General features: G+C 52.9%; 1 protein-coding gene across 1 annotated transcript in view; it reads left to right on the top strand.

Moving 5' to 3' along the window:
• Positions 1-6,507, top strand: part of TMEM74B (transmembrane protein 74B) — a 28,395-nt gene extending 21,888 nt beyond the window's left edge. Inside the window, exon 2 of the mRNA XM_029221882.1 lies at positions 5,517-6,507. Coding sequence (XP_029077715.1) covers positions 5,517-6,256 — 740 coding nt within the window. The 3' untranslated portion in view covers positions 6,257-6,507. The remainder of the gene's footprint in view (positions 1-5,516) is intronic.
• The last annotated feature ends 8,179 nt before the right edge of the window (positions 6,508-14,686 follow it).

The raw sequence follows: 14,686 nt of genomic DNA, 5'->3' as shown, positions 1-14,686 counted from the left end.
GAGGAGTGCGCGCGCGCGCGCGCGCGTGTGTTTGGGGGTGAGGGGTGGTCTTCAGAGGCTTCCTTTCAGCCTTCAGGTGGCGCCCTTGAGCCACGGAGCCACAAACGCCAGAGAAGACTATCCCGACCTAAGGACCTCGGAGAGAACCCTGGGTCCAACCTGAGGGCTGTGTGGGTGGGAGGGGGTGAGGAGCGGAGGAAGAGTGGGGGCTTGGCGCAGTAGGGGCTCCCCAGCCGAGGGGCGAGGCCGGCGGCCGAGGGAGGGGTCTCTTTCAGCACTCACCCCCGCGCCTCGCCGCTGCGCCCAGGCACCACGGGATGAAGGCTTCAATTCCCTAAGCCCAGGTGCTGGCGAAACGGATCTGCCCCAAGGGGTGGGGAGGGCAGGAGGATGGATCCGTGTCCCCCCACTCTCACCCTAGTCCGTTACCCTCCTCCCAGTACCTCCCCGCGCTAACTCTCCCGGCGCCCTCGCCGGCCGCGGGCGGAGCCCGATCCGCTGCGCTCGGCGATCCCCGGCTCTCGCCCCTTCTCCGTCCTCCCTCCCCGGAGCTCTCAGAGGCCGTGGCCGCCTCGGTACAGCCCCGCGCGGAGCGAGCAGGTAAGTGCGCCGCGGCAGCGTCTCCGGGCCGGGCCCGGCCCGGCCCGGCCGGGAAGGGGGCGGGAGCCGGGGAGGGCGAGGAGGAGGCGGCGGCCGGGCCCGCTCTCTCCCGGGCTGCGCCGCAGCACAGACACCGGCGGGCGGGCACCGGCTGCGGGGAGGCGCACTGGGAGGACGCGCCCTCGCCGTTGCCCGGCGCCCTCGCCTCCCGCGTGGGGAGGCAGTGAGGGAGGCCCGGCACAGGTACGCACGCGAAAAGGGGACTGCGAGGGGCGGCGGGAGACCGAGGGCCCGAGGCGGCGAGGGGCGGCCAAGGAGAGCTAGCCTGACCTCGCGGCCCGGCCGAAGGACACGAGGCGAGGGGACCCGGACGCACGCCTGTCCTCGCAGATCCTGGCCTTCGTGGGCCGCCTGGCCGCCTGGCTACCGGCGCCGCTCTGCCCGGTCCGGCCTGGCCCGGCCCAGCGGCGTTTGTGGTCAAGGGCAGGAGCAGGGGGTGTGAGCTGCGGGCTGGCGGGCGCGCGGGTGCGGCGGGCAGTCGGGGTGCTGGGGCTTTCTGAGCGGAACTTTGGGTATAACAGCGTGGACATATCTGAGCGCCCGAGGCTTTGTGTACAACTCGTGCGTGTGTCTATCGATTGGGTTTTGTGAAGCTTACCCACTCCCGCTGTGCGTCTGTCTCCCCGCGTGTTAGTGCACACCAGTGGGTGGGGTGCTGGGCCTGGGGGGATCTTGGTGGATCTTAGCAGTCCTGAGGGTAGTAAACTCTGTGTGTGTGTGTGTGTGTGTGTGTGTGTGTGTGTGTAACCAGCTCTGTCCCTTGCTGGAGTGTGGGTACCAATGTGGTCTATGGATCTGTGGCTCACACTGCGTGGCTTCCCATGTCTGTGAATGTTGCATGTGGAAAAGGCCCCTGGGGGTATAAGTGTGGAACTGAGGTGTGCTTTTCAGGTCCTGTTGGACTGCAGATGAAACTTGAGTGTTACTGGTACAGTTGTGGGGTGTGAGCAGTGGACACCAGCATCATTGTCAGCTTGTCTGTTTCTGCTTATGTTTTGGATAATTTACTGGGCATGCCCTTGTAAGTGGTGGGCATCTCTGAACCTGTGTGTCAGATACATAGCAACTCTAGGTAATAGGGAACCTCCTTTTCCTCCACCCTCTTCCTAACTCTGCTGGCATCCTAAGGAAAAAGTTTTGGGTTCCTGCCAAGTGAAAGAGCCCTGCTCCAAGAATTTGGGTGTCCTGGGTTTTTTCTGGGATATGGAAGCATCAATGTGTTGGTCTGGGAAGGGGGTTCCTGGGCCACTCCAGGGGCTGAGTTCTGTGGAGGATGCTTAAGACATGGGTGGGGGACCACATCTGGACACCAACTGGGCAGGAGTGGTCACTGCCAGTCCCTGTTACTGGCTGGGCACTCAGGAAAATGCTTTTGGTGCCAAAAGTAAAAAAAGCCAATGAACACACCTCTCCTCTTGGTTTACTGGAAAGTGGGAACAGTCTGGGCAGAGCCTGGCCCTGAGTAGGCACTCCCCACCCTGTGTTTGGGAAGGATTGTCTGCCTGGGCAGGTTGCCAAACCATTCCTGAGGGCTGGCTGTGTTCCAAGCCCTGTGCAGGGGGCTGCGGACCCAGACATATCCCTGCCCTCAAGCTGCTCGTGGTTGATGTTAAACAGTGGGATAAAGTACAGAATCTACAAATGAGGCCTGGAAGACCAGGGAAGGAGGGCGGAATGATGCCGCTGGTACAAGAGTGTGTGGGTTTGCAGGCTTTTAAGTGATAACAATTCTTGGGGAACCTGCTTTCAACTCCTGGCCCCCACATGCATGCCATGGGATCTTGGCCACATTTTGTAAAATGGAGATAGTAATAACTGCTCGTGGGGCTCGTGGGGGTTATACACAATACTTCTGAGTGAAGTGCCTGCAGTAGGGCCCAGCAGGGAGTGTAGGTGCTCAGTAAACATTTATTAAATTGGAACTCAGGAAAAAGGGACATGGTCATAGAGATGGGTTGTAAGTGGAAACAGGCTTTGTACTCAGATGAAAGGCCCTGTGTGTGCTAAGAGGAGGTGTCTGATGCAGGCCCATGTTGGAAGGAAGATCAGAAAGATGAGCCTTCCTGCCCTGAGGCTCTTTAAATTTCATTCATTCCATTCATTTTCACTTCATTCATTTGCTTATATCCTCTCTCTCTCTCTCTCCCTCTCTCTCTCTCTCTCTCTCTCTCCCTCTCTCCCTCTCTCTCTCTCTCACACACACACACACACACACACACACACTGAAGCACAGAGAACTGGAGAATAAATTCAGGCACACAAATGCAGAGGAAGGTCTAGAATCCTGTGTACGTGTGTGTAGACACACTAGGGCATACGAGCCACTCTGCACCTGGGGGCCTCTGTGCAGTGTGGGGACTTGGGTCTGTGGTGTATGTACCCACAGTACATCAGTGTGCAGGGGGAACGGGCTAGTTCTGCTGTGGGATCAGGAGTTCTACATGCCAGGTGGGGCCTGTCGGGGGAGCACCAGATCTGCCTGAGGGAGGACTCCATCATCAGCTCCAGCTGAGTGTGGCTGTGAGGGAATGGGGGCTAGGGTGGTCAGATTCTTTCCTTTTGCAAGAGAAGCCAGGCATCCAAGGTTTAAAGTGTAAAATGTTCACTGCAGCACTATGTACAATAGCCAGGACATGGGACCAACCTAAATGTCCATCGACAGATGAATGGATAAAGAAGATTTGGCACATATATACGATGGAATATTACTCAGCCATAAAAAGAAATGAAATTGAGTTATTTGTAGTGAGGTGCATGGACCTAGAGTCTGTCATACAGAGTGAAGTAAGTCAGAAAGGGAAAAACAAATACTGTATGCTAACGCATATATATGGAATCTAAAAAAAGAAAAAGGGGGGTGGGCTTTCCTGGTGGCGCAGTGGTTAAGAATCCGCCTGCCAATGGAGGGGACACGGGTTCGAGCCCTGGTCCAGGAAGATCCCACATGCCGCGGAGCAACTAAGCCCGTGCGCCACAACTACTGAGCCTGTACTCTAGAGCCCGTGCTCTGCAACAAGAGACGCCACCGCAATGAGCAGCCCGCGCACCACAACAAAGAGTAGCCCCTGCTCACTGCAACTAGAGAAAGCCCACACACAGCAGTGAAGTCTCAACGCAGCCAAAAATAAATAAATTTATAAAAAAAAAAAGGGGGGGTACTGATGAACCTAGTTGCGGGGCAGGAATAAAGAGGTAGACATAGAGAATGGACTTGAGGACATGGGGTGGGAGGGCGAAGCTGGGGCGAAGTGAGAGTAGCATCGACATACATACACTAAATGTAAAATAGTTGGCTGGTGGGAAGCAGCCGCATAGCACAGGGAGATCAGTTCGGTGCTTTGCGATGACCTACAGGGGTAGCATAGGGAGGATGGGAGGGAGGCTCAAGAGGGAGGGGATATGGGGCATGTGTATGCATATGGCTGACTCGCTTTGTTGTGCAACAGAAACTAACACAGTATAGTAAAGCAATTATACTCCAATAAAGATCTATTTAAAAAAAAAAATAAAAAAATAAAGTGTAAAGTCTTTTGCTTTTTATATATTGGCAACTGCTTCACCAAAAACCAGATGAACAGACCAGAAACAAAAAAAAGCAGAACTTCTATGAGCCAAATATGGCCCATGGGCTGTAAGCTGGTATCCTTTGGCACATGTGCTGTCTGTCTGTGTGGGTGTGTATTCAGGTACTTGGGTAGGGCGTCTCCTCTTTGAGCAGAGAGTACCCCCTTACCCGCTCCTCTCCCAGCTCCCCTTCTGTGGTCTGCATCCAGGTCCTCCCATCTTCTATTTACATAAAGGCATTTGGCCTTGACCTCAGTCATGGCTCTCAGATATGCTCCTTTCTCTTTGCCCTCTCAGCTTCCATGTCTCCCCTGACCACACTGGGTTCCTCCCTGGACCCCTGGCCTCCACTCTCCTCCTTCCCCATCCTGTCTGTCCTCCATGCAGCAGCCAGAGAGAGCTTTCCAAAACCTAGGCGGTGTTAGCCCTCCCATCCCCAACGCCTCGCCTCCCTGGCTCCTTGGCCTGGTTTTCAGAGTCCTTAGTGAGCTGGTCACAGCTGACCTCAAGGCACCCCTTCTCCCTCTCCAAAATGCCCTTGTCCCCTCTCAGTGCTGGGGGATTTCCCACTCATCCTCTGAGGTTTGGCTCAAATGCCACCAACTCCTAGAAGCTTCCCTAACTTTCTCCTTTTGTTCTTACGACCACCTTCATCTCTACCCCTTCCCCTGCCCCCAGTCATTCTCACTTCATCACAACAGTGTCCATTAATTGAACTGGCAGGGGCCTTAAATGCCTTATTTTATGAAATCCTCACATCATCCCTATGAGGGAGACATTTGGCTTATTCACATTTAACAGATGAGAAAATTGAGTCTAGAAAGGTCACCTCACTTGCCAAAGCTCAAGTGGTGACACTGGGATTAGAACCTATCTACTGTATTTAAATTTCCTCCATCATAATAGCTCATTGCTGATACTTACTGAGTCCTTACTATTCTGAGCACTTTATATGGATTAACTCAATCCCTGTATCAGCCCTGTTAAATATGGAGTGGTAGTATTACTGTCATTTAATATAGAGGGAAACAGGCCCAGAGACGATACGGGAATTGCCCAAAGCCACATGCCCGCCAGTGGTGAAGCAGGATCCTAGCGCGGATTGGGTCTCACTGCTCTGTCATTATCTTATCCCCTGCCTCCCCCTCTGGCTGGCGGGCTCCCCCTCCTCCCCGGTGGAAACTGGGCCTGACTCACCTTCACATCTCTCGGGGCCTTCTGTGATGTCTGGCACCAGCAGGCTCTCAGTAGAGGTTTGCTAAATTCCACTGACTTTCTGTTTTCTCTTCTAGCTGCCAAGCGGCCAAGGGATGAGCTGGGGCCCGCCTTCCCAATGGCATCTTCCCCTGGTCTGGAACTGAAGACACTGAGCAATGGTCCCCAGGCCCCAAGGAGACCAGCTCCTCTGGGTCCAGCGGCCCCACGCAGGGCGGGTGTGGAGAATGCCTGCTTCTTTTCGGAGGAGCACGAGACTCATTTCCAGAACCCTAGGGATGCCAGACTGGGCAGCTCCCCCAGCCCCCCTGAGGGCGTCCCCTCATGGCCCCGATCCCAGAGGGACGACCTGTCCCTGCGTTCAGAAGAGGGGCCAGGCCTGGAGCCTGTGAGCCGCCCGGTGGATTACGGCTTCGTTTCCGCTCTGGTTTTCCTGGTGAGCGGGATCCTCCTGGTGGTGACTGCGTACACCGTCCCCCGAGAGGCCCGTGTCAACCCGGACACAGTGTCAGCACGGGAGATGGAACGACTAGAAATGTACTATGCGCGCCTGGGCTCACACCTGGACAAGTGCATCATTGCAGGCCTGGGGCTGCTCACAGTGGGCGGCATGCTCTTGTCCGTGCTGCTGATGGTCTCCCTGTGCAAGGGAGAGCTGTACCGCCGGCCGAACTTCGTCCCTGGCAGGGGCTCCAGGAAGACCTACGGCTCCATTAACCTGCGCATGAGACAGCTCAGTGGGGATGGGAGCCAGGCCCTGGTGGAGAACGAAGTCGTCCAGGTCTCGGAGACCAGCCGCACCCTCCAGGGGTCTTAAGTAAGAGCCCACCCTATCTGGCTGCTTCAGCTTCAGGGCTACAAGGCCTCCGAGTCTGGGGTTTCGGACTGAGCTCCACATAGGGCCCCGTGGAAGGAGTCCTGGGTGCTGGAGGGGGAGCTTGGGGCCTGGCCCAGGCTTCGCTTGGGAGAGCTGCCCCCGATCTGTTTTGTAGCTTGAGGTTTTGCGTAAGGTTTTGTTTGAAGGATGGCTTCTGCTGCTAAAAATACAAAAGTTTGGAAACTGCTGCACTTGGAGGATGAGTTTCTTGGCCTGCCCGAGGATCCAGAGCTGCCTGTTCCCCATGCCTTGGGGAATTCCGGGCTCTCTGCTGTCCTCATCTGCCATGTATGGGTGTTGGGCAAACTTGGCTTTGAGCCCTGACTGTCTAAGGTGGGAGGTGGCTTCATGATGAGGGGAGAAGTCAGCCCTGGGACGACCTCGCCACTCCAGGCCTCAGTCCCCCTGACTGTGCGGTGAGAGGGATGGCCCCTCCAGTTCTGCCCTAGGAATTCCTATATGGAATGGGAGCCCAGTTTCTGCATCTGGCTGCTCCTTCAGGGGACGAGAGTGTCTGGCAGGTGCTGACCATTCTCTGTGCCATTTTCTGACCCAGTGTTGGTGGCCACCACTGTCACACAGCCAGCATCTCACTCGGTCCTGTTAAAGGACCCCCTAAGTCCTCAGGTTAGACTGGGCTAAATCCAGAGTTTGCTACAGCCTGGTCTTGGTCTTGAATTACCTGCTGTGACTAGATCTTAGCACACATTTTACAAAGTCATGTGCACAGTTTTCACTAACTCCCTGGACAAGGGCGGGGGGATCTTTTAAACAGGAAAGGGTAGGGGCTTTGTTGTATTTCTGTGGACACAGTGTGGGCCTTCATTACCTCCCCTTCCTCAATAATATGTCTCTTAGGCCTGACCTTATTCTCGTAACAGAAAAAAATTTTTTTTTTAATGCTGAATTTGTAACTTCCTTCCCCAACTCCCGTAGCTGTAAAGTGCAGCCCCAATTTATTGGGGGAGAAATCAGGCACATTCTGGCGGCCTGAAAATTCTAGCCACATTAATCACATTTGTTCTGTTTCTCTTGTCGAGTGTTTCCAGGCTCTGTCCAGATTCTCTTTAAACTACTGACAAAGAGGGCTTCCCTGGTGGCGCAGTGGTTGAGAGTCCGCCTGCCGATGCAGGGGACACGGGTTCGTGCCCTGGTCCGGGAAAATCCCACATGCCGCGGAGCGGCTGGGCCCGTGAGCCATGGCCGCTGAGCCTGCGCGTCCGGAGCCTGTGCTCCGCAACGGGAGAGGCCACAACAGTGAGAGGCCCGTGTACCGTAAAAAACAAACAAACAAACAAAAAACTACTGACAAAGAAAGGAAGTGGGCCCTAGCGGGCAAGGAGATAAAGGTGTTTGAGGACTGGGGGAGGGCATCGTCCATTCTGAAAGGCCCTAGAGGGCTTTGAGAGTACGTACCTTCTAGGCCACTGGTGTGAAGACTCTAAAGCGGTCATTTCTGTGAGCCTCCGACCCATGCAGGTCCTACATACTCCATCTCAGTTGGCCATGTGGGACATTGATCCTAACTGACTCTTCAGGGTGGGAGGATAGGGTGGGCATGGGGTCTGTAGGCTAGAGCAGCCCTGATTATCTGTAACCTGAGCCTTCAGTCCGGTGAGTTGAACATCTGGGCAGTGTAACGTCATAGCTTCTATGACGGATCAAATATCTACTCCTGCTGGCAGGTTTTGCCAGGAGTAGGGGGCTGGGGGAGGGCTGGAGGGGACAAAGCCTATTCAGCTTGGCCTGCCAGGTTCTGTTCCTGGTGTTTAAGAGGTGTGGTTTGAAAAGAACAAAGCCTCAAGATGGTGAAAGACTCACAAGTCAAGGCTCCAAGAGAGGAGTGGAGGCAGAAAGTGGCATGAGCCATTCTATGTAGTAGAATTGAACATCCCAAATGATGGGCCTTTCATATCCATAGTGATAATAATAAAAGTATCAATCCAAGCCAAATGGATTATTGTGAGATATTGTCAGTTTAAATGCAATGGATTGTTTTTAGGGGCTAAATCTGTTAGAAGATTAAATCTAGATTAAACCAGGAATCTCAGGTTTTCTCTAAGTCAGAGAAACCAGCTTTGCATCCTAATACAGAAACTCCTTTAGGAAATGTGTAAAATGGATGGAGGCAGTCATTACTTTGTCAATGTGTTAAGAAAACTTGAGCGATGCCGAAAACATTTCCCCAAGATTGCAGCTGAGATCTCCCAGCCAGTGGATCAGAAACAGGGTCAGGAGGGAGCATGGCATAGGGTGCCGAGAGCTTTCTTTGCAGGTTTTTTGGGGGTAGGTGTGAAGTGGTCCCAAGGGACCCTGTGGTAGCTGAATTGTGCCTCATCTGAAGGAACTCCCTCTCCCACCCGACAGTCTACTAGGGTCGCCAAACCTTGCTTTTCCTGGTGTATGAGAACAGATAACTGATTTTGGAGTTGGTAAAACCTGGGTTTGAGTCCAGGGTCTGCCATTTATTGGCTGTGTGGCCTTGGGCAAGGTGCTCTATCTCTCTGAGTATCCAGAGTATTGTTTTCTTTGTGAAGTGGGAGGAATGAAACTTCGGCCTCAGCCTCCTTGCGGGGAGAGGGGGGTTGGTGAAAATCATAGAGAAGTTAGAGGCCTGAGTGTATGAGGTCTAGTTACCACGATGACGCTTCTTCCCTGCCCCAGTTGGAGATAACTGGATTAGGCCTAAAACCTCAGGGTCAACCCTTCTGACTTCTCTCGAGCCTCCCATTCTACCCATCAGAAGATCTTGTTGGTTCCACCTTTGGAATCTGACCCCTGCCCGCCCCTCAGCCATAACCACCTGGTTCAGGTTGCTCATTAGCGTCCTAATTCCTCTACTCTGCCCCAGTTCATGTTCCACTTGGCAGCCAGGCAGATCCTATTCAAAGGTTAATTCGGTCAGGCAGCTCCTCTGCTCGAAACTGTCCTATGGCTCCCTCTCATTCCAGGCAAAAGCCACCTTTCTCACCAGTCAAGGGTAGATTTACCATCCAGGCCCCTCACTTGCCCAGGCTCCTTCCAAGGCCCTGAGTCAAACTTTTATTTGTAATTTTGATATTTTAAAAAAGGACAGCACCTTAAATTGCATAAGCTTCAGGTCCGTCCCTCACAGTGGCCTATAGAAGGCCTACACAATCCGGGCCCTGTGCCTCTCTGAACTTATCCCCCACCCTAGCCTCTGCTCACTCCATGGCAGCCCCACTTGCCTCCTTGTAGGCACACTCAACATGCCAGGCACACTCCCACCTCAGGGCCTTTGCACTTGCTGCTCCTGGAAGGCACCCCTTCCCTGTGGGCCTTTGGGCAAACTATTCTACCTCTCTGGTCTTCCAGAGTGAGACTAGAAACCTTCCCACTCTGCCTTCTCTGGGGACTGAGGGGATCAGGAAACACAAGAAGAGGGCTTTCCAAAGTTAAGACCATGGTACCATGTCTGGAGAGCTTTGGAAGGGCAAGAGGAGGGGGAGGAAATGAGGCATTATGAAGAAGCCACAGGAGGCAGAGTTCTAAGGGTTCTGCCTGGGAGGAAAGAGGAGGGTCAGTGGCACTGACAAGAGTCAGGGAGATGCCCTCCAGTTGGGTCCGTTGGTTTCTCCCGAGAGAGTGGGCTCCTCTTGATGTCCCCAAGGAGGTGAGTTTCAGCTAAGGGAAGGAGAAGCTTGCTGAGGTCTTGCCTGGGTTGGAGTGATAGGGAGGTCCGTGTCAGTGGAGGTACATTAGCATTTACTGGTCAGATGTTGGATGTCTTCAGGGAGAAGGCATAGTGGAGTTGGGTAGGATTTAGTCATGAGGCTCCCCAGGGTCCCAACCCCCCTCCTTGGAGGAGAGCCTGTGCCCCAATGGCCAGAGCCTGGCTAAACACAGTAGCAACCCTGGCCCTCGGTATCTTCTTTTCTTTGGCCCCAACACCCTCTTCCCAAGATCAAGCCTCTTCCTGGGTCGGGTTGTCCTTGAGCAAATGGGCAGGCCCAGGGGATCTGAATGGTGCAGAGGGCGGCAGGATTAACTGCCTTGCTCCTCCAAGGGGACCAAGCGCTTCTGAGCTTTCTCCCTACTCCAGTCTCAGAGGGGTTGGGGGCAGAGCCCCTTACGGAGAGAGTCCAGTGAGGAGCGCCCACACGTAATGGTATAAGGGTACTGGCTCTGGGGTCGGATTGCCTGGATGCTTAGTGGATGTCTAATTCCTCTGAGCTGCTGTTTCTTCATCTGGTGAATGATAGCACCTTCCCCATAAGGCATACTGAGCAGTAAATGAAATACCTGTAAAGCACTTAGCATAGTGCCTGGCACTTCATAATTCACTCAATAATGTTAACTATTCATTTGTTCGTTCATTCACACCTATCTGTATTCTTCCCTGGGTGGGGCACTACAGGGACACATGGGCCCTGCCCCTGGGGAAACAGGACAGTGCCCAGAGGACTGTGTATGTGTGGCCATGTGGGGGGGTGTTGGCACAGAGGGGGTATCTGATTAAGTTGGGGTCCGAAAAGGCTTTCCTGGAAGGGGTGATGTCTAATAGGATTCTTAAACAATGAGGCAGTATCCAGTGTGGGGTGAGAGTGGGGAGCAGGAAAGGTATTCCGGGCAGAGAGGAAGAGCATGAGCAGAGGCTCAGAGGCATAAAACAGCCTGGTGTGTACTGGGGAGGGGCAGGGGTGGGCGGGAGGTCTGCAGGTTCTGGGCTGGAGTGTTGGGATGAGGCCTGCTAAAGAGCAGGGGCGTCATAGTGGGGGCTTGCATTTCATCATCTACAGACTGGGGGCAACCACGGTCCTTAACTCACAGGGTTGTTATGAGGACTCGGAGTTCACACTGGTATAGCGCATACCTAGGGGCCTGGTACATGGGGAGAACTCACTGTCAGCCATATGATTGCTTATAGATGTGTGTGGCAGGAAGACTCTTCTTCTTTTTTTTTAATTTATTTATTTTATTTATTTTTGGCTGCGTTGGGTCTTCGTTGCTGCGTGCGGGCTTTCTCTAGTTGCGGTGAGCAGGGGCTACTCTTTGTTGCGGTGAGAGGGCTTCTCATTGCGGTGGCTTCTCTTGTTGCGGAGCACGGGCTCTAGGCGCCTGGGCTTCAGTAGTTGTGGCACATGGGCTCAGTAGTTGTGGCTCGCGGGCTCTAGAGCGCAGGCTCAGTAGTTGCAGCGCATGGGCTTAGTTACTCCACGGCATGTGGGATCTTCCTGGACCAGGGCTCGAATCTGTGTCCCCTGCATTGGCAGGCGGATTCTTAACTACTGCACCACCAGGGAAGCCCCAGGAAGACTCTTCTGAGGGCAGGTGCATTGTAGGGGTGATGCTGGCATTGGGGAGGCCAGTCCATGGGACTGTCCAACTGCAGCCAGAGGACATAACCTTGAACTCCAGGCCTCCATCTCTGCGGCCTATCCCTTCTCAGCCTCTGAGCTGCCAAGGTCGAGGTGGAGGCTGCTGTTCTCCTGGGCCTGGGGGAAGGTCTAGTGAGTGGAAGGATCTTCTGGCAGGAAAGCTGGCCCCAGGGGAGCAGGGAGGACAGCGGAACAAGGCGGCTGCCATGCCAACCTTTTCCTGGGTGGCAAGGCATCGGAGCCAACAATGACTTAGGGTAAAGGGCATTCAGAAAAGGCCATCTCTCTCCCTCTCCTAATTCTTCCCTTCAACCAGTCTCTCCCTAACCTCCTCTTTTTTATTTCTCTGTGTCTGCATCTCCTTTCACTAAAGCCACTCCTGGGGGTTAGGCACCCATAGGTGAGTTGCTACTATTGCTGACTCACCTGCCAGCCATCTGGTTCTCCTCCTGGGAGTCTCCACCCTCCCCCGCCAAAGGTGAAAGAAGGGGCCCAAATACAAATGCCTGTACAGCTTGGCAGGTGACATTCCCGAATGAAGCAGGTGGCGGTGAACAGCAGTGGCAGGATTAAAGGGGTGCCTGCTTCAGCTGGCTGGCTGTTGCCCTGGTGGATGGGCTCAGGGTTGCCAGAGCTCCTGATTTTTCAAGAGCAGCTGGACATCTGGACCTTTGTGTGGGTAAAAGGATGCTGAAAGGGATTATCCCACTGCCTGAGAGGTGTGACAGGCCAGAACTGAGGACAAGGGAGTGTCCAATGAGATGCCACCTGCTGGGGCCAGACATCCACCCCCTCCCTGTCCCAGGGCTTACTGAGTCACTCATAGAGATGGGGGCACCCTCAAGAAGTGGACTAGACTGCCTCCCAGCTGGAGGCTCACTGAGCTACAAGTGTCACTTGAGTGTTTCCCATCCAAGATCCTTCATTCTTTCAACAAAGACTTAAGCACCATTCTGTGCTAGGTTTTGAGGTATAGCACCAAACAGATGAAAAAGGTTAGGGAAGTATTCTTTTTTGTTTGTTTGGTTTGTTTCTTCTTTTTTTTTTTTGATCGGCAGCTAAGTTTGCCATCAGTTTTATTTTCTTTTCCCCATCTTTGGCTTGATTGTGTCTTTTGGCTGGATACCCACCAAGAGGCAAACCCAGTTTACAGGTGACAAAATTAATTTCATATATATTTTTTTACTGTTATAATGTGGCTACTAGAAAAAATTTAATTATATATGTGGTTGTCATTGTATGCCTATTGGACAGCACTGCTGTATATGTTTCAGCCAAGTATTATATGTATATACATGTATGTGCACATAATATATCTATAATATGGCTTATAATATATCATCGTTCCATAGCATCTATCACCCTCTTATTACCAAACACTTAGAGAGAACTGTTCAATGTCAAAATGAGTGCCAGCCTTTCAGCCTCAGCTGAAAGGGCTGCCTCCATCATCTGAAGTATCCACTTCCAAAGCAGAGAGTACCTGTTGACTCAGCCTGACTCATCTGCCTGACTGACCTTAGTCTGATGTTGCAGAGCCTTGGCAGAGATGACAAACCTCTTGGGAATGTTTTTATTTTTTTCTCTTAACCTTATTAGTTCAGAAAGGATTATAACCATCCTGCCAACGGGTATGCACTCCAAATGGCCACACATCCTGGATTAGGCAGGAAATGACTAGGAAAGTATTCTTGAGAGGGCTTGACAAGTATCTTTTGGAGCTCGTGAATTAGTGTGAACATGGAGATGAGGTCTATTTCTGACCTGGAGAATTTCTGATGTGGGAGGCCCATGCAAACAGCCCACGCTGGCTTGAAGGGATGACGGTGCTGGGAATCAGGGAGGAATAAGGGCAGTCCTGCATCCCCTCCCAGTGTTCTGAGGCCCTTGAAGGTAGGTGGAGGACCCCAGTGTTTCAGGGTTCCGAGTGTTGATGTAGGCAGGTGAGGGGAGGCTGGAGCTGTGGGGTGGCACAGGTGGCTATGCAGCCCAGCATACTACTTCAAGAAGCAGAGGGGCTAAGAACCTCTTACGGACTGACAGAGACCCTCACTACTCTCTGAGAGTCCAGGATAAAGCTCTCAACACCCCCCCAAATTTGGCATGTTGTCTACTGAAGACTCCAGCATCAAAAGCAAACAAAACCCCAGCATGAGTCAGAGTAAGAGCACCTCCCCTGGCCCATCATCACGGCTAGTGAAGAGACACTTCATTTTTCTCCCTTCTTCCTCCCCATCCCACCACAGTGGAGGAGCAAGGGTTCAAGAGGGGTCAGAGGAGACCTCTTGGAACTGGATATAAGTTGGAAAGTTTTAAACTGGACTGGACTGAATTTGAAAATCAAAGTGACCAGTTAGTTATTGGTTGGGACCTAGATGCTGAGATGAGAAAGGGGGATTTGATAGAGGTTAGTTGGATAAAAGAAAACACTTCATGTTTCTACATTTCAGTGAACCCGTTATGCATTATACACATTAGACCAAATATAGTGCTCTTTCTGTGCCAGGCACTCTTCTAAGTCTTTACATCTACTAGCTCACTTAAACCTCACAACCATCTCGGAGAGTGGGTGCTCTCATTACTTCCATTTTACAGATGAGGAAGCTGAGGCACAGTCAGGCTACGTGACTTTCCCAAGGTCACACAGCTGGTAAATAGCAGAGGCAAGACTCAAATTTCATAGCATGCAGGCCAGTCAGAGCATGTTTGTGGATCTGGGCTGTGGGCTGCCACTTTGAGGCTCGTGGTTTAGACATGAATTGGGAAGCTCTGTAGGGGGGAGGAGAGGACAGCTGGGGGAGCACTGAACTCGAGCAGGCCCATGGCCTACTTAAATCATGGAAGCAGGAGCAGGATCTTGGAGGCAGTCAAGCCCACCTTTATCCCCATTTTACTACTGGGGAAAACCAAAAAGGGGGGTGGAACTTGCCCAGGGGCCCCATGGCTCAGGCCGTCTCTCTTCTTCCTAGGCTTCTCATGTGAATATATATCCTAGGAATCAAGAAGCCTACAGGATGAAACTGTGCTCCTG

The sequence above is a fragment of the Monodon monoceros genome, unplaced genomic scaffold (assembly GCF_005190385.1).
Source record: "Monodon monoceros isolate NGI ecotype Baffin Bay Population unplaced genomic scaffold, NGI_Narwhal_1 Super_Scaffold_13, whole genome shotgun sequence".
In the NCBI taxonomy this organism is placed as follows: domain Eukaryota; kingdom Metazoa; phylum Chordata; class Mammalia; order Artiodactyla; family Monodontidae; genus Monodon; species Monodon monoceros.
Note: the sequence above shows the minus strand (reverse complement) of the source record. Positions and strands in the feature narration are given on the sequence as shown.